We start from the raw sequence: 19437 nt of genomic DNA on the forward strand, positions 1-19437 counted from the left end.
ATCCAAGGGTACCTCCACACTGGCTTCCAGCCACGCCCCGCATCCTGGCCCCTCAAGGCACCCCCTGCCTCACGTACCCATGCAGGGAGCTGGTTAGATAGGGCAGATGCAATGTCTCCATCTCCAGATGCCGAGACTCCTCTGTGTCCTGGTACTTCAGCATCCCTTCTGGGGTGACCACTTCCTTCAAGATCAGGGGCTCCCGGTGGTAGGCTACTTGGAGACGGAAAACGTAGCCATCCTGAGATGAAAGGTGAAGTCAGGCTTGGTGGTAACATAAGCAAGCTGGTGTGCTACGCTGCACCACAGGGACACAACAGCAGCATCCTGGGATCAACACAGTCCCACCATGCTCCTTCCTAGGCCCACCATCCAAATCTTGGTTTTGTCCACTGGGACAACCCCCACAGTCCCCTGCCTACCTCCTGGGTAACAAGCCAGGTCTGGAGAAGGTTCCCATCGCTCCCCTACCTTGTACACGTCGGTGTGGGTGACTGCAGGTCTGCAAACCAGTTGGTGCTGCTGCTGGAGGAGCTCAGCCAGCTGGAGGTGGAAAGCCGCCTTGATACGCTTGATGGCTTCTTTGTCCTGTGGCCACTGGCCACTGCCTTCCATGTGGCAGATGACTGGGGGCAAAGGGACAGCAGGAGGCCAGTGAGCCTCACACAGAAATGAGGCGTTGGACGGGGGTGGCTGGGACTAGAGGTTACAGCAGGAGAGCAGGAGGAGACAGGGCACTACTCCTGCCAGTGGCACACCAATGCAGCAGTAACAGTCAACATCGTTGTCTGCCTCTGCTTCCTCCCACCAAATCACCTCCCGCTCACAATCTCTCCCCACTTACTCTTCAAAGGGGCTATGTAGGCTGGGCACGGCTTCTCCTCTGAGGGAAGCAGCAAGTGCTTGGTCCTGACTCGGGTATGGAAGGAATAAATTGGCTTCATGGGAATGGGTGGGAACACCTAGGAGACAACAGCCACCCGGAGACTGAGAACAGGGAACAGAAACTGCGGGGCACTGCGCACCCCCTCAGCCCAAACCTCACGGCCCAGCAAAGCCCATGGAGGGCTTAGCCAGCTTGTGCATAGCCAGCCCAAGGGATGAGACAGCAAAGAACAGGCACTGCGTCACCCTGAGGGCTCACAGGAGCCATAAAAGCAGAGAGTGACTAATTCTCTTGGTCCTCCCTCACCCCAGCGCATCCCACCAGCTTCTTGCAGACCCTCATGCATTGGCTGTGCCCAGGGACACTCACATCTGTGTACCGGATGACTGGATGGACACCCTGCACGGCCGTCACGGTCAGCGGCAGCCCCTTCAGGTTCCAAAGCTTGCGGCTCAGGTCATCATAGGAGCAAATGACATTGACCATGGCCTCCTCGCCCGTCCCCGACACCTGCAAACACACAGGCAGCCTCTCCGTTCACCTCTCCCGCACAGGCGCCCACCTCACCTCCCTCTCAGGCTGGCATCGCAGCCAAGCTCCAAGGAGCCAGCACTGCCACCTCAGGGACCAGCTTCTGGCAAGAGCACTCAGCAAAATAAGGAGGTAAGACAGACAGGGAAGATAATGGCAAAACCAACTGTGGCTCCCCAACAGCCACAGGCATCCTAGAGGCTGCATTTCAAGTGGCAAGTGAAATTATTTCCTGTGCAAGGCACTAAGGCAGCACCAAGAGCTGTACTGCCAGCATTCTCCCTAAGAAGAGAGAAGCTAAGAGTGATTTGGGAGTAAAGGGATCGCATGCTGGCACGGCAAGAGCTCTGCTACTGCCTCCCTGTCAGTTACCATGATGCTAACAGAGGCGGCAGTTAACAGAAAACTGCACCAGCTACATCCTTAGCCATGGCAGAACTGTTAAGCATGCCAAAACCAAAGACAGAAAATTTCCAGTGCATCACAAGAGCCCTGAGGAGGGCAGATAAGAAGCACTAAAAAGGAGAATTGCTGCTGCCCTTGCTCCTACCATCTCCCTAAAGCACAGCAGAGGAACCTAAACAAGGAGGAGACACCACTGACACCAAACCACTGAGCTCAGATACAGCTGAACTGAGTCACATGTATCCAGTCAGCCTAGGCTTTACGGCAGAGCAGCAGCACCCTCTGCGGGGTGCACCACAAACGACAGACCACGGTCCTGCCTCTCCCTACAGCTGGCTGAGTTTCTCCTTCATTCCTCAAGGACAGGCAACAATCAACTCCTAAATGCCCCTCAGGCTCGAGGAAAGTGCATCCCCTCTCCCACATGGGGTTTACAAGCCCTGCTCACCCCAGGCTAGATTGCAGAGACATGGCACACAGGCATTTGCTGCCTCACCACGCAACAGGCTGTACAAACTAGCATCTCATCCCAAACCTGACATACAGCTCTGCCCAGAACACAACTGGTCCTGACACAGAAGATTCTTTGAATCAGATTTGTTCCTCTTTTCTCTTAAAAAGGAGAAAGAAAACAACTTCCTCCTCCATCCAACAACCAGGTAAAAAGCTGGTTTTACCAAAGACCAGTACAGTGGGGCCAAAGTGCTCATGGCTCATCTCCAGGCTTTAATTTCATAACTTGGAGAGCAGAAGTAGGCAGAGGAACATTTTCTAGCCTCCATGATGCATCTCTTCTGTCTCAAAATGGCATTTCTTTGTTTCAGCTGCACATTCAGCTGGAGTAGAGCTTGGTGGGCATGATCTAGCACTTTGCACTATGACAAGAAAGATCCTTCTCCTGGGTTTCGCAGCTGGATCTACGGGACGAAGGCACAGAATTGTCTGTCCCATGTCCTGAAGGACGCAGGACCTGAAAGGTGGAGTCGGAGGAGCACAGTGGGACAGTGATATATCCTCAGATGATATGGACATAGTGGACACAAGCAGAGAGAGGAGGCCAGAGGGATGCTTGCAGAGGAAAATGGGGTATGGGGGCTGCCAGAGAAAGAGGACTTCAGCAGCTATGCTTGGTGAGCACAAGCGGCTTGGTAGACCGAAGAAGAGCACCATGCTGCCTAAAGCACTTGCAGGCAGGAATTTTCTTTACCCTTGCTACCTTCTCTTGCAAACCTCAGGGCCACCAAGCTAAAATGACCTCCTCATAGCCCTCCCCATACTGCCCTTCCTTGAGAAACCCACAGCCCCACTGGGGAAGCAGCCATACCTCTTTCCCAGTCCTGATCACAGACTCCAGCAGGGCTCCTGTGTAGCAGATGGAGGACTCGGGAATGTCCGCGTGGCTATGTGGGAGAAGACAACAGAGCATGAGATCTACAACGTGCCAACTCATCCATCCTGACACCGCATGCTGCACCCGCAGGCAAGGGTCAGTCCAAGGATGAAGAATCCCTCCATACAGGAAGGTCACAGTGAGAAGATCAATCTCTGTGTGCTCCTCCCATGCCCAAGTTACTCACTCACAGTGACCCAGCAACTCATGCAGCTTCACAGGATTCAAAGCCAACTGCTACAGGGAGGCTTTCCAATGCTACACAGAACCAACCTTGTGAACCACTACAGGGTCTCAGAAAATTTCATTAAACATCCTGTAAGGTCCAGACAGCTTCTCTTCCACCTCTGCCAACAATGAGTGTCTCAACTTCCCATCTGCATGTCAGGGCAGGACAATGCTGCATCCTTGCCCTTACTGTTACCATCAGCAGAAGCTACAGCACCATGTGCTTGCCCTCCCCATCTTCTCTTGGGAAGCAGCTCACAGCACCAGGATCACAACTGAAGTGATTTCCAGATTTCACAAAGTCAAAACTACTCACAACATCCCCAAAAGTGCAAATCTGACAATGGGGTTACCAGGGATGCAGCACAAGCCAGGAGAGCGGCAGTGACCCCCACACACTTGCAGGTCCCCCAGCCTTGGTTGCTGCTCAGCACAACTTACAGCTTCAGCAAGTGCTTGACAATCTGCTCAGGAATGAGGCGTTTCTGGCAGACAGTGTCGGCCTCCCACACCACCGCCTCGCAGATGCTGCCATCCTGGAACCGCCGCAGCTCCGATTTCTCCCCCCAGAAGGTCCGAAAGTCCAGGGCCTGTGGGGGGACATTGGCCAAGCCAGGCCAGCGACATGGGTCACTGCTGGAGCCAGCCAAACCACTCCTATGACTGTTAGCCAGCCCCTCAGCCATCTGCAACCACAGCATGGCACCAGCTTTGCTCCACCCTACTCGGCACAAGCAGAGCTCCCCTCACCTCAGGGTGATCTGCCTGTGGTCCCTTCTCCAGCGTGCTGGCAGCAAACTCGGGGACAAAGAGGAGCCCAAATGTCAGTGGCCCAACATCCTTGTGTTTTGGGGGTTCAGCGTCTATCGGCCACTGTGGGAAAAAAGGGAACATGAAACACAAGGAGAAAAGAAGTTGCTGGAGCAGCAGTTCCTGGCATGTTGGGCTGCTAGATGAAACTCCTGCTATGTGCTCTCAGGTGCCCAGAAAAGCACTGACAGGGAAAGCCTCATTTAATAGTTCTCCGTGACAAAAAAAAAAATCAGTTGTCTTTATCCTGCCCCATTGCTGGGCGAGAACTTCTGCCCAGACCAAGCCTCCCAGCTGCACCCCACACCCCAGTCCAGGGCCTCAGGTCCTGCATCCTCCACACAGGGGACATGCCCGTCTCCTTCCTCAGTGAACAAAGATCCCTTCCCTGTGCCTGGCAGTGCCACAAGGGACACACAAGACCCCATGTGTTACAGAGGATACAGTGTCATTGCTGAGCTGCGTTACCTCCTGGATCTGTGGCAAGGAGTGAGCCACAAGCAGTGCTCTCCCAGCCAGCCCACGGGCCAGTAGCGAAACAATGAAGGGAAGGGCTGCAGCCACGTAGTTCCCACCCCGATCCATCAGCTCATTCAGCAGTTGCATCTTCTTGCAGGCACCCTGCAGCTTGGAGACATGCTTCAGGCTACAGGATAAGGAGAGAAGCTGGTCACCGACCTCTGCCACCGTAACCTTTCTGAGAGAGAGATATGCTAGAGGATGGATAAAGTGGGGAGCTGAGCATCCTGGCCCAGGATGAGGGCTACAAGAAGAAACACTGCACTTTGGCATCTCAGGATGCACCACAGGAGATGCTGGTCCTTGGGACAGTCATAATTTCCCACGGCCAAAGCATTGCCCTCCTCCCTCCCAGGAGGCTATCTAGACAGTAAAAGTGGCATGGCCAAATGCAAGGGGCACTAGTGTATCTCAGAGCTCACAGGGCCACTTCCCACCAGGCAGGTCTGAACCCACCCCAGTCCAAAGCCAGAAGCAGCCCACTTCTCTCTGAACAGGCTCCTCAGCATTACCCCACCAGCAAAACTCACTGGAAGACATGGTCAAAGGTTCTGAGCGTGGGCTTTGCGGTCATGAGCAGCGCCTGAAAGCCGTCCACCATTCGATCATCCAAAATTTCCATGGAGCGCTTGGCTTCAAACTGGACCTGAGCAAGGAGACAAGACAGAGCAAGAGCATGAATGGGAGGGGAGAAGGAAAGCAAATCTCTCCAGCAGTGGTTACCAATGCTCCCTCAGCAACCATGGCCACCCCAGCTCCATGGTCACTAGCAGACCCTGATCCCAGACAGCCTCTGTCCTCAGCATGAAGCCAAGTCACCAACGGTTGTTGCTGCTGGCCAGACTGTCCCTCCTTGATAGCCTTGCGATCAAGGTGGTTTTCTTCTGCTCCAAAACAGTTACTTCTGCTAAACAGCTGCTTGGCTTCACCCAAAGGTGCCCACAAAGAGGAAAACAAACTCCCTCCACCATTCAAGCAAGACAGGTAAGGCAGTGGTTCAAAGTCTTAAAACTCACTTAGAAGCTTCAGAGCTGCAGACAGATGCTAAAAGCTTAAAAAACAACACTGAACTCCCTCCCCACACCCAACATTCTCCTCCAAGATATGTTGACTACCCTCTGCCTATCTCAGCTCACTCCTAAGACAGCATTTCAGGATGTCATCACAACTTGCTCAGTACCTGGTGATATTTGCTTGCGGTCATATCAGCACAGAGGTTCACCAGCCCAGAGGGATCCACAAAGACCACTTCAAATGCCTGGTGGAAGTCATCCAGGACAGGCTGGAAGAGCAAACACAGTCCTTAGGGCCACGGTGCAGCCCAGACACCAGGGCACTACCACCTTGTTGCCATCCCTATAACAGGCACATCCCTGCCCAGGCAGCACAGCCAGACACAGGCAGGAGACACCCCTGGAGGGCTGCTTACCAGGGAGGCATCCCCATCCTTCGCTAGGCTGATCCCCATCACACTTAGGTCAGTGGTGGCTGTGGGCAGACAGGAAGGAACAAGTCACACCACCATCCATATCTCCCCCATTGCTGATAGCGGTACAGCTATGTGCCAACAGCACTGTGGTCTCACAACATTAACAGTGCTACAACACAACACTGGCCTCCACCTTGTGATGGGACCTACCCACTCCTCTGCAAGCTGCTTCACCCATCCCCGCTCTGCTCTCTCATCCCCTCCTGTCCATCGCACCCACAGGGTCTCAGCATCGGAGAGAGAAAAGCCACATTTCTCCCTTCTCCTACTGTGTTCAGGTTTCACACAGAGACTCTGCTGACATTAGCCTTTCCCTGCCCAGACAGGCCCTTGGGAACTCACCCAGAAACTGCAGGGTGCTCCTCAGCACCTGGTACCCACTCATCATCTTGACAATCTTGCGTTTCATCAGCAAGTAGGCAACCAGCATGGAGACCAAGAACCCATTGAAGCACCCCAAGCCCTGTGAAAACAGAGGGCTGAGTCAACAAGAGCTCGAGGCAGCAGGAGCCCCAGAGCCCAACCCACATGACTGCTTCTGGCCTCTGTCTTCATCAGCAGGGCAGACCTCAAACCCCAGTCCCACCAGGAAGACACTGAGGCAAAGCCCTGTACAACGAGCAGAGATACGGATCCCATTGCAGGAAGGTAACACCTCAAAGTTATTTGGAAAATGGGATTAATTCCCCCCTCAAAAAAAAAAAAAAAAACACACCAAAAAACAACCAAAACCCCACTACATCATTCCAGGGATGTCAAAGAAACACAATTATCTGGTACACACAGACTCACTGCAAGCCATAGGGCAGCATGAAGCTCCTTCAAACCTAACACAGCTCAAATCAGAGTCACAAGCCCACCACAACACCCACAAGGACCAAACCACCAGGGCAGAGCCTGCCCTGTCCCCTGGCACAGGACATACCTTGCTCAGCTGCCGCTGGTTCAGCCAGACTTTGAGAAGGGCTAGGCCATCCTTCATGCCCGGGAAGTCGGTGGCCGCACTAGACAAGAAGTGCAGGTGGGAGAGCAGCACTGTGTCACAGAGGATGGAGTTGTTGTAGTGCGGGGTCGGCGGCTCAGTGGCTCCTGTGTGGGACACAACAGCATGTTGGACCCAATCACAAACCTCCCGTTCACAGAAAAGAGCTGCAGCAAACCCACGTCTGCACACTGGGTGCAGTCTCTGGCTGAACTGAGCAGCCTTGTGTTCCCCCAGCCCCAGGCCCTACCTTCTTTGGGGGTGCTCTGCTCCATGAACCAGGCTGTCCGGATGTTGTTCTTGCTGGGATAGAAGCGGCTGGGTTTGAACAGACTCGGGACAGGACAGGCATGGAGTCGAACAGTGACCATCTTCTCATCTTTGCCTGTAAGCACCAGGGAGTAAAGTGCAGGAGAAAGAGACGTCAGAGACTAATTTGAGAAAACAGGGAGCATCCCCAGCTTGGGGAAAGGAAAAAGCTCCTTCCCAGCAAAGCTCAGCGGCAGTGGAAATCATCTCAGAGCAGAGAGTGACCACATCCCAGAGCCAAAAATAACCCCGAGCTCACATTGCTCAGGTCCAAGTCCCATCCTCATCTCCACTGACCAGTCTGCTACCTCAGCACTCTCCTGCCTGCCCTGGCCTGGCCACACCACCGCCTGTCAAAGCCCAAATGGCTGGGGCTGCGTAAACAAGCAGCATCCAATGAGCACACAGACCCCACATCATCTTAGAGAAGAGCCAGCTGCACACAGCTGCCTGGGGAAGGCAAGAAGATGGCAGGGAGCAGGGCTGGGGAGAACAGGGAGGAAGGACAGCGCTAGACATGCTTTTGTAGGGTCTGCTTTACTCCCTGAAGTACCTACAGGGTGGGCCACCCAGCAAGGCCAAGGCTGGAGAGCCCAGCCAAGCTGCAGAAATGGACTGGGAGGGGAAGAGACTTTGAGGACTGGGCTCTGTGGGGAGGGAGACAACAACTGGGAGCATCAAAGCTCCAAAATTTATCACAAATTGTAATGACAGCTGCAGACTGATCCCTGTCTAAAGGACGTGTTACAAGGTATGAGACCACCACCACACCCTCCATCTAATACCAGTACCCACTCACACCCCCCACCAGAGCAAGGCTCATGCGCTACCTTGAGGCCTCAGGAGCAGGATGGGCTTGAGATGGTTGCTGTTCATGTAGGCAAACTTCACACTGCCAAAGAGCTTCTCCTTGGAGAAGTGCTGGGCAATGTGGGCCAGGTACAGAGCTCTCTTCCGGTGGTAGCGCTGATTCAGGTTATCTTTGTCCTGGAAGATTTCCTGGAAAGAGAGGGATGGAGCAATCCCACCTCACTTGCCTGCAGAACCCAGTTCAGCCTGAGGCGCTACAGCACCCACCGCTCGTCCTGGCTTCAAGGGCAGCCCTACACCAGCACTGTGGCTACGGCCCCAAGAAGCTCCAAGTCGGTCAGGAGCACTACCTTGCTGCCAGCTCACCAGGCTCTGTGATTACAGGAGACAGAGTAGAGCCATGCAGCCAAACAAAGCGTCGCTTCATCTCAAAGCCTGTTAGAGCAAGTCTGGGCAGCAAGGGGAAGGAGCTGTAGAGGGGTAACAGCCTGAAAAAATCACTCTCCCTGTAACACAGTCTTGGGAGCCGGGGCAGAAGTGCAACGGGGTACAAAGCTGGGCAGCATCTATTTGCCCGGCAATGTGGAACAGGTTCAGCCCAGGCAGAGAAAAGGAAGGTACTAATGAGAAACTGAAATTAAAGCAGCTGCAAGCTCTGATAGAGCAAGCAGTGACACTGCATTCCCCAGCTCCTTGTAGGAGTCACCACACTGCACATCTAGATGCGCATCCTCACTCACGAATGGAGCGGGCAGTGCAGGGGTCGTGGGGGACAGGAGGGGACAGGGCTCAGCCAGGCTCCAGGCCACTCAGAAGCAGGCATGTTCAGACTCACCCGCGGCATGGTCACCGCCACATCCACATTGATCTCTGGCTTAATGCAGGTGCCCAGCAGGTAACTGCCCACCACCTTCAGCTCAACCGGGGGCACAAAGCGGAACTTGCCCTTCACACTGAATGGCACCTGCAGGAACGGGACCTTCACGCCCTTGGGAAGCCAGGCCTGGTCAGTGAGCTGGGAACAGACAGGACACACAGAACGCTCTAAGCATCACCACCTCAGATGTGCAGGACCCCTCTCCCCACATCGCTGCAGGCGCCTGCCCCAGAGCTTAAAGACAGAGTGTCCTCCCCTCCAACATATAGCAAAGTAATATTTTTTCAGTCCCAAGGAAGATAGTCCATGAGGACCCCTGCTTGCACAGCGACAGCAGAACCTGCTCCATACACAGGGTCTTGCCTCTGGAACGTACTTCAGTTTCTGGGGTCTCCGGGATGACACTCAGCAGGCTGTTAATTTCATGGAGGAAGGGATCAATCTTCTTCTTCTTTGTCTCCTTCAATGTCACCTCCTTCAGAAGCTCTTCAATCTGTAGGAGGAAAGAGGACCATCAAGGGTAGCTGCAATATTGGAATTGCTCCTGCCATTTACCTTGTCCTCCAGCATCAAACAGAAGCCTGGCAAAGAGGGTAGTAGGTGAGGTGGGGAACATCCCTGTGCATCTCCAGAAACCCTGCCTGGAGCCAGGAGTTCAGTCAGCCCATGGGCAGAAGGACAACACAGCTCCTGCCATCTCCTGCAAAGTGCTGGATGGCAATCAACTCCATCCCACTGGCTTCTGTCTGAGGTCCACCCACAAAAAAAAAAAACTGGCGTGATTCACATAGGCACAGCTCTCAGAAAGGTTTTTTTTTGTGTTACAGAGTATCAGCTGCAGGAAACAACCATGCAGGTTCACACCACAAACCAGGCTCTAGAGATCCTGCCACCAATGCTAGCAGGTACCCAGGAGATCAAAACCACTCTTCACAAAAATCACTAACTTTACAACCATCGGGGCCATCTAGTCACCAGCCTGATCTCTTCCTAGCACAGACAGCCTGCTTCCCGAGGACATAAGAAGATCCTCGTGTCCCATCCAGAAGCTTGTCAAAGCCAGGCACAGCTGCTGACATTAGTTCCTCACCCTGGTAAGCAATAAATCACCGCAGCAAAGGATGCGATGGTCGAGCTTTCATCACATTGCAGTTATGTGCTGGAGCAGTTCAAATTTAACGGTGTAAAAGAGGCTGGCGCGGGATGGTCATAAGAATTACGGTGGCGATACCAGTAATACACTGGGTGCCTTGTAAAGCCTGTGCTTTCTGTCCCTGCCCCGTGCCCAGCTCCTGCAGAGGAGCAGCCGCTGCCCGGATTTAGCAGGTCAGGAGGGCTCAGGGGCCTGCCAGCGGCTCGAGATCTGGTTCCTGGAAAGCCCCGGGTCCGGGGTCCCGCCGCTCCCCACCTTTCCCCCCAGCTTAGCCCCCAGAGGGGCAGAGCGCGGCCGAGTGCGGCTGCCCAGGCCGGCGGGCCTCCCGGCTGACCTGCAGGCGGAGCAGGCTGGAGTGGAACAGATCCTCCGTCTCCTTCAGCTGGCTCAGCTCCTCGCTGGTCGGTGGTTTGTAGAGCTCGGCCCGGCTCAGCTTCGCCGGCTGCAGGGCTCCGGCCCCGGCCGGGGCCGTCCTCTTCCCGCTCCGCGTCGCGCCCCCGGCGGGAGGCTCCCGGCCCTGCGCCGCCGCCTCCGGAGAGCCCTGCGAGGAGAAGACAGCACGGCTCGGCCCAGAGCCCCGTAGGGCCTCGGGGTGCCGACCCTCCCGCCCCGGGCCCGCTCCCCCGCCGCCGCCTCACCGCCATGGCCGCCGCCGCCGCACGCGCCCGCGTGGGCCCTGTCACCACGTGCAGCGCCACGCACCCGGCTGGCCGCCGAGCGCCGCTCCCCATTGGCCGCGCGTAGCCGTGAAAGGCTGCTATTGGCTGCGCCGGCTCCGCGCTCCGCCTTCCCGCCCCGCCCACGGAGCCGCGCTCGCTTGGGCGGAGGGGGACGGGGGAGGAGGGTGTTTCCTCGCTTTGCGGCAGGTCGCGTGCGTTTTGCAGCGGTTGCGGGTGCTTTGCGGCAGCACCGTCCCGCCCCGTAGGGTTGTGGGGAGCTGTAACCCAAATTCACAACCTTTCAGCCCAAAACTGCGGTTCTCGGGGCACCGCGGCGTGGTTGCATGTTCAGGCTGGTCGCGCGTGGGTGCCAGAGGCCAGATCGCCCCGCGCCCGGCATTACTCCGCTGGCCGGGGCCTGGCTGCGGTGCCTCTTGGGGAGCCTGATTTAAGCAGCGCCGCATTTTTCACATCGTGTTCGAAAGGGGCCTTAAAATAACTGGGGTTGGGGGAGGTGAAGTATATTTGAGTCTGATAAACATCCCGGACTCCAGTTTTCTATCTAGTGTGACTTCGTGCTCTAGACATGAGGAGAATCCGGAGTTGCTTGGGTGTAGAGTTTAGGTGGGTAACCAGGGCATCAGCTGGGCTCAGGGAAGCTGCAGATAAACGCGTAGTAAAGTAAGCTGGAGTTTGCACAATATACACAGTTCTGGCAAACGGCTGAGCTGGGTCTAGAAAATCATTCCTCTTTGGTTTTGAGCCTCGGGTGGCTTGGCAGGAGAGCTGTGTGTGCCTCCTGATGGGAGGATTTTCCAAAAACCCTGAGTTACTTGACGTTTTTGATACACAGTGAAGACAGAGACCTGTTTCCTGCACCCAGAAAAGACTTCTCTTCACCAAAGCAGCCAGGTTGCAGACAGCACGGCTGGGTTAATCCTGGGTAGGGCGAGCACAGAGCTGCTTGTATGCCGTGGAGCCGGGCTCTGGTTCTTTGTGATTGATTGAGGTGGACGTCCCCTACGTGACCTGCAAAGAGCACGAGGCAAAGCCTGACCTGGCTTGGCCAGCTCCCACAGGGGCTGGAGCAGGCTGTGGGAGCAGGGCTGGGCCAGCAGCAGCCTACGTACAGATTATTGTAAGAGGAGAAATATCGCCTTTATAGATGCCTTTGCATATCTATATGCCTTTACAGAGGCAACTCCGAACCCCAGGTCCAACTGGATTTAGGTTGCTGGGGTGTATAAAAGCCCCATGTGAGTCCCTGAACAGGTCACAGATTTGGAACTCATAATTTTAGTTCTGTTTCCAGCTCTTTACCTGGCTTTTGCATTCCTGTAGACAGTGTAATTCACTTCTCCGTGCCCTGCTGTGCATCAATATGAAGCAGAGATGCTGTGACTCCGGTGGAACTGTCCTTTAGAAGGACTCTGCTCTGGGAGAGCAAACCCAGCCTGGAGTGCGTCATCTCCACGCCAGGTCCAAATTCTTCTCCCTGCACCCTGGCCACCCTCGGTTCAGGTTTTTTTCCTGCACTGTGGGAACGCTATAAGCAGGATCTCTTCAAGAGTAGATGTGTATCACATATCGATCCTGAAGGTAAACGTAGGAGTTCAGGGAACTCTCCAGTGAACTGGGCTGAGCTCTGTCCCCAGCACAGGACCCCTAAGCCAAATCAGCCCACTGCTCCTCGGTTATACTTGTGGGAAATACAAGCACGTTTTGGGGAAACCAAGCAGGTTTAGGGAAAAAATAAGCAGGTTGGGTGTTGGAGGGGAAAAAAACCAAGCTGACTGTTCAGAGGATGTTTGCAGCTGATTTTCTGTCTGCCCTACAGGTCTTTGCTGCATCTTATTTGGGACACCAGGGCAAGCTCTCACCCTTACCTCTGCTAGAGAAATCATGGCAACACTGTGTCCTCTGGTGCCCGTGGCTGCTCAGCTTTCACCCAGGAGAGCTCATTTCCACACACTGCTGCTGTGCATCGTCTCTGCCTGGGAAATCCCCATGCTCAGCTCCTGCTTGGGGCCAGGCATCATTTCCTTTCCCAAAAAAAAAGGGCTGGCACCTGACCTGCTGCCTAGCTCGGCACAGTCACTAGCATCACTGCCAAAAGCCCCCTCAAGCCTCATGTCTCCCAAATTTAACAACATCCATGTAAGAAAACCTGCTGAAAGCTGGGTCAGCCTTGTGTCAACCAGGGGACCAGGACTCCTGGCAGGGGCATGTTTGCCTCCTGCTTTCCAAGGAAAGTATCTCAAGAGCTGAGCTGACCCGTTGTCGTATTTGGGGACCACCTCCTCCGCACAAACACTTGCAGCAGGGATGTGGGTGACAGCTGTAGCTATGAGATGAGGCTCCTGGTCCCTGTTACTGCTCGCTGCAGCTCCTGCCCAGTTGCGGCATCGTGGCCTCTCTCAATTTCAGCCACCAACAGCAAGATCCCCAGCCCTCTCTAGAGAATCCCAGAAGAGGATTTTTGCGCATTGTAACCTCTGAGTCACTTCTTTCTCCATCTCAGTGGCCTGGGTCGCGTCCCACAGGGTTATCTCCGGCCCTTGAGCTGGGGAGATAAACCCTCTTCATCAGTCCACACCCGTGCACACATTCCCCTTCATCCACTGCATCCCAAGGTTGCTTCCAAAACTGACTTTCAGTTAGTGTAGATGTTTAACTCCTATCCAGTTTTGCAAGTAATTCTTGTGCACAGCCCCAGTGACTTTGCTGAGTAGGAATTACAGCATCAGCTACTAACGCAGGAAGATTTTATGCTCTGTATTCCCAAAAGAAATAGCTCCTTGGACAGAGGAGCTCCCGTTCCGCTCCATTCCCTCCTCCTGCCCCTGCCAGGACCAGGACCCCTTTGTTCCAGCTCCGCTCCTCTTCCTTATTCCTAGTTCGTTGCGCTCCATCCATGCTGTGCCACGCTGCTCCCCAAGATGTGATTCACTGCCCAACACTTCCAGGTGCTGTAGGCATACCTGTGGTGTCGGGCTCCCCTCTGATTTAAGGTAAGGGTAATTGCAGCCCTGCAAAGGATTTTTAGGAAGGTTGGGAAAACCAGTTTGGTCATCCCTGGCCCCAAGATCATGTCCCTGCACTGCTTGAGAGCAATGGGGGAGGAGGGACTCGGTCACTTGGGGAGTAAACAGCAGATCCAGGGCAGGTCGCTGGGCACCCCGTCATGCAAACCCCTCAGCATCACCCCTTAACCCCTGCTGTCCCCAGGATGGGGTGTAAGGCCCAGGCGGAGTGGTAGAAAGGGGCTCAGGGTGTGGTGTCGGTGAGGCAGGATAACAGGGCAGTGCCTGGCCCTGGCCTCCTGCCACCCCCCAGGACCCTGCATCCACCTGATTTTGGGTGAAAGCGCTCACCCTGTAGCCTCCAGGATGGGGCATGTGCCCAGGCACACACACACACACACACACGTGCAGAAATACACACGTACACACACAGGCATGCACGTACACGTGAGCCTACATACCCATGCCTACAGACACATGCACTCCCGCACACAGAACCACAGCAAGAAGCTGCCAGCTCTGCTGGAGCCAGGGGGTCCTGGGGACTGGTGGGCACTGGGGGGAGTTTAGAGGGGCCAGGGGGATTGGGGCAGGTTGGCTGCTGGATGTGCCACCCCAGGGCAGCCAGGCCACCCCGGGCAGCCCTGCAGTGGGGAGCAGGGCCAATGACGCCTTTCCCAGAACAGGTTGTTTAATAAAGTATCTCAGCAGCTAGTGAGTCATTAATCACGCCCCATCCTACAATGCTAATATTATTTTACTAATAAAAAAAATATTTTACAGCATTCCACGCCACGTGCCTGCCCTCGCAGGCGTCACGCCCCTCCCACCATCCTACCTTGCCTAAAGAACAGCGGCATGGCCCCAGCCACCTGCCTGCTGCTGGGCTCCCGCTTCCAGCCACACTTCATCCCTGCTGCCTGGAAACCCCCAGGGAACTGGAGGAATCCTTCCCCTGACTCCATTCCCAGGAACCTGGGGTTTCCCAGTCCAAGTGAAGCCATTCCCAGGCAGGTTCTCACTGAGCGTCAGCATCCCCAAACTCTATGTACCAGCATCTTCTCAGCGTGACATCCCAGAGCTCCTGCTTTCCTACGAGGCTCGTATGGATGGCAAGCTGGCATCAAGGCACCCCTGGGGAAATCCCACATTAACACCAGCTACCCAAACACCACCATCAAAATTCAATGGTGGCATCTTACAAATGGCAAAACTCCCCAAGATAGCATGCATACTTCCTTTAAAACATCTACATCACGCTAAATAAGCCACGACACAGCCCCTGACTACTGTCACATGGACAGCCAAGCCACCCAAATACCTGACGCTGTGTCCTACACAGTCAACCCCAAGTTCCAGAAGATCCATGGCCACCAACCGCAGGGCAAAAACCACAATCCATCCCTTCACTTCACACAAATGGAAATCATGCGTAGGCACACAGCCCGCCGCCCCACACTGGGACAAGCTGGTGTGACAGTTGGTACTCAAAATATCTCCCATGAGATAACAGCACTGGTGGGACCAACAGGCTGGGGCTGAGTTTTTTCCCCTCCCTGTTGGGTTATTTCTGTTTCCATCTGTTCCTCACTAGGTTCACCCATGCTGGTGGAGCAGGGCTGTCCTTTCCCCTGGCACGCAAGGAGGGTGGGGGACAGTGTTGACCACAGGCGGGAATCGCTACTGTCCCAAAAAGGGGGAGCTGCAGAAGAAAAAGAGGGTTGCTGCTCTCCATTATCCCTTTACGTCTGGCAAAACAAAAAGCCTGCTGGTGACTTGCAGACATACTTCCTCCAATTTTTTTTTGAGGGGACCCAAGTGCCTTCAGCTTGCTGAAGCTGTTTGCAAACAGGGTGCTAGATCCCAGCACAGCAACCTCCCGCCGGCAGGCTCGGACGTTTGAACTTGCTGACCTGGAGTGTGAGGAGGTGCGGAGCTGCTTGGTGCTGCCTTTCCTAGGAGTAGCTCTCAAAAATTTGAGCATCTCCAAACCTCAGCCCATCATGGCACTGGCAACCCCGACCACGTGGCTCTGCTGTGCACGAGTGCACGAGTGCACGCACACCCGCGTGCACGCACATCCTTGCTCCCTCTGCTCCCGCCCTGGGAATGCCGCTGGCATCGCACACAGCCGGTGGGAAAGAGCTGTGGTCAGATGAGGCTGCTGAGCAGGTTTAGCCGTCACGTTGACCCCAGCTTATCCTGCGTCCGCCCGCCCTCTGCACCACCTTGTTCCACCCTGGGGCCTTCCCGCAAACTCCACTGCTGTGGAAATGCTCTGGTCCCACGGCAGCTGTGGGCAGCTAAACCTCAACCTCAGCATCACTTGTGAATGTTTCATGCTTCTCCATGGACAAAGCCAGTTCCTGCCTGGGGCTCTCCCCACTGGACATTTGCATCCATCCCTAACCCCACTTGGCCACCCCATGATCACAGCTGTTTTTTTTCCAAGCCCTCCAAAACATGATCTCAGCAATAGTGCCTGGAGCAAGGCAGAAGTCCAGAGGCATGTCACTTCTCATTGCCTGGCTGATCTCTCCCAACAGCTTTACCCAGATTTTATGGGGTTTATTGCTTCTCCTGGGGAGAGGGGTTTCTGTTCCACCCCAGCAGAATCTGCATTTCATTGTAGGATTAAATAGTTCCTCCTTTTGGCTTCTAAAGCACTTTCAAGTGCTTCAAATTCTCAAGTACTAACGCATGATAGAGTCATCTGTAACTCCCGGACAAAAATAATCTGGTACACAGAGTAATGACACAAGAAAGCACTCCTGTAATGCTTGACTGTCCAACCCAAGTATGGCCATATCACGGAAACACACAGCTAATGAGCAATCTTCATGATGGCCAAGAAGTAGAGGACCTCATCAAGGCAAAGAAATAGGGCAAAGCAGATATTTTTAGCCATTTAAGCTATAAACAAAACCTCAAGGGCTTCATGGCCAACTTGAGGCAGGCACCCAGCATGTTCCTGGCAGCCAGCAAAAGAAAAAAAAGTCCTGAGAGAGCTGGAGCCCAGCTCCTGGCTCAGACACCACCAGCTCCTCTCCCATGGGATGGGGTCAGAGAGATGCCAAGGTCCCTCCTGGCCCTCAGAGTCCACCCGGGCAATGTCATGTTGATTAAAACAAGCCTCAGTCATCACTCATTGCTTGGATGGATGGTGGTTTGTGAAGTCTAACCTGATTCATTAAGTCTCACCTGTCTGCATGGGGATGGAGCAGCCACTGTGCATCCCCCCATCAGCAGCAGAGGTGGCTCCTGAGCTTTATCTGGGATGGCAGAGCCCTCCTTAGCAGGTTGTACTCTGGGAAGGTATGTTATACCTCCCCCCCTAGGCAAAAGGAAAAAAAAAAAGCCTAAAAGGTCAAAAATTCAAAGAGGACTAAACCGATCCATACCTATAGGTCAGGGGTGGAGAGGGAGAGGTTGATTTTGACTGTCTGCCACTGGCTGTGGCAGCTTTATCTCAAGACTCTGGCAACCTGAATTGCATCAAGAGAAGTTGATATGCTCTGTAACACGCTAGCAGTGTTTTGCCTCCTTTTAAATCACCTATTTGCATTTTGCATAGCTTGTTTTGTGCCCTTGTTTTTATTTTCCAGTTGCTTTTGTTTGCTTTCTGCAACAGGCTAGAGAGCAAATTTATCTGATTTCCCGGCTGTTGCTGTGGGCTTTACACATAGCAACAAGGAGGAAGAAACTTTTTTTTTTTTTTCTGATAGTAAGAAACAACCTGCAGCCTCCAAAAATCACATCAGAGACACTGAAGGAGGAGAAAAGCTCTGCCCTCTTTCCTTTTGTAGTCGTGCCATGTTTTATCAGCGATGGTTGGTTTGCCTTGTCTGTCCCACTGAAACAGCCCTCGGCAATCTCCCTGCAACAGGACAGTGCTCTGTTTTCCCCTCTAAAAATAAAAATTCAATCTCCAGGGCAGCTCCCAAGCCTAGATGTAGTGGAGAGAACGAGGAACATGCAAATGCAGTGTCTATTTATTCATGGCTTAAACCTCCAAATGCCAAACTGCCTGGCAATGCGAGTGCCCTCCCTCCCTCCCTTTCAGCCAAACCCAGCCGGCGTGGCACTGGGCAAACGTCAGTGGGGGTGATGATGATGATGATGATGCTGACTTGATTAATTGAAATCTTCAGGCACACCTGGCTCAGATTTAACAGCTCTGGCCCTTTTTTCCTTCATCCCAGTCCCGTCTGTCCGGCCCCCCCCCCCATCCTAATGACTCTTGAAGACAGATGTGGTCCATCCTTGTTCACCTGATGAGGAAACTGAGACAGAACAGTGGGGGGATTTGCCGGGGTGCAGGAAAGCTGAGTCAGAGCTGACATGTGCATTCAGGAAACTCCCTCACAATTCTCTGTTTTGCTCTGGCTTCCCACAGAAACAGAGATTACGCAACTGTGTTGTCTGTTTCTGCTAGATCCCTCCTTGTTTGTGGTTTTTAACCTGTGGGGGCAGCTTCACCTCCGGAAGTAGGTGTTTCAGAGATGTTTTGTGGAATTAGGCAGCTCAGCTGGGAGGAGGAGAGAGAACAAAGTCTTCCTCCACTGGCAGGAAGATAGCAGGGCATGCTGAACTGTATTAGTAGCCACTCAAGACTCCACACAAGAGGGTGCTACCAGAAACCAGCTTCAAAGCTCTGCCGCTCCAGAAACATCTTGCAAGATGTGGGTGCTGAAGGTGTTCTCCTGGGCCTCCCTCTCCACACAGAGGAGTCTCAAGTGTGTGGTCTCACCCCACGGGGTGCTTTGGGTCTGGGAGGACAGAGAGGAGCACCCTGGCTTTGGGCTGGGATGAACCCCTCTTCCCTGGCCCCTACAGCCCCTGCAAGCCTGCTCTGTGAGCCAGAGCTGCCATCTGCTGAGGTCAGAGATGGTTTCCCCATGAGGGAAGACACCTTTGAGGTCTGCACAGGGGTCCTTCCACCAAAACAAAAACTGAGCACCAGCTTTGGGGAATCTGGGAAAATCTGCTTTGCTGCCCTTTAGCATGGTTTGACCTCAAAGGGTAGGAGTTACGTGCCTTTGCTTACACACCCGGGAGAGATACGCCTTGAGATCGGTCGGGGGAGCACAGGGTGAGGCCAGCTGCCTCCTGAAGGCACTGAAGGCTGCAGAGGGAGCTGAGGGCTTTGTGCTGTCTAACATCCAGGTAGTTCCAAAAATCCCGGATGCCCAGATCCAGGAGTGACAGGCGTGCTTGAAACTCTCAGCTGGATGCTCTCACCTGGATACCCCATCCTGCCCTGCTGCGGGTTACCAAGCCATAAGCAGAAGGCTTCCTTGCCCCCCAGGTGATGAACCTCTGTCGTAAAACAGGCCGGTTACTGCACCCAAGTTTTATGCTGGAGA

At 54.2% G+C, this 19437-nt stretch overlaps 1 protein-coding gene across 1 annotated transcript in view; it reads right to left on the minus strand.

Annotated features, from left to right (window-relative positions):
* The window catches only part of NOL6 (nucleolar protein 6), a 31376-nt gene extending 20337 nt beyond the window's left edge, over positions 1-11039 (minus strand). Inside the window, exons 1-19 of the mRNA XM_086771007.1 lie at positions 11028-11039; positions 10724-10930; positions 9613-9729; positions 9195-9374; positions 8380-8548; positions 7491-7625; positions 7184-7347; positions 6601-6721; positions 6199-6257; positions 5950-6051; positions 5300-5415; positions 4719-4896; positions 4191-4313; positions 3882-4030; positions 3147-3222; positions 1256-1396; positions 845-962; positions 472-626; positions 78-241 (exon numbers count right to left, since the gene is read on the minus strand). Of these exons, the coding sequence (XP_086627133.1) occupies positions 78-241; positions 472-626; positions 845-962; positions 1256-1396; positions 3147-3222; positions 3882-4030; positions 4191-4313; positions 4719-4896; positions 5300-5415; positions 5950-6051; positions 6199-6257; positions 6601-6721; positions 7184-7347; positions 7491-7625; positions 8380-8548; positions 9195-9374; positions 9613-9729; positions 10724-10930; positions 11028-11033 (2480 nt within the window). The 5' untranslated portion in view covers positions 11034-11039. The remainder of the gene's footprint in view (positions 1-77; positions 242-471; positions 627-844; positions 963-1255; positions 1397-3146; positions 3223-3881; positions 4031-4190; positions 4314-4718; positions 4897-5299; positions 5416-5949; positions 6052-6198; positions 6258-6600; positions 6722-7183; positions 7348-7490; positions 7626-8379; positions 8549-9194; positions 9375-9612; positions 9730-10723; positions 10931-11027) is intronic.
* Between the last annotated feature and the right edge of the window lie 8398 nt (positions 11040-19437).

Source organism: Chlamydotis macqueenii, chromosome Z (genome assembly GCF_036417535.1).
Source record: "Chlamydotis macqueenii isolate bChlMac1 chromosome Z, bChlMac1.mat, whole genome shotgun sequence".
Taxonomy (NCBI): Eukaryota; Metazoa; Chordata; class Aves; order Otidiformes; family Otididae; genus Chlamydotis; species Chlamydotis macqueenii.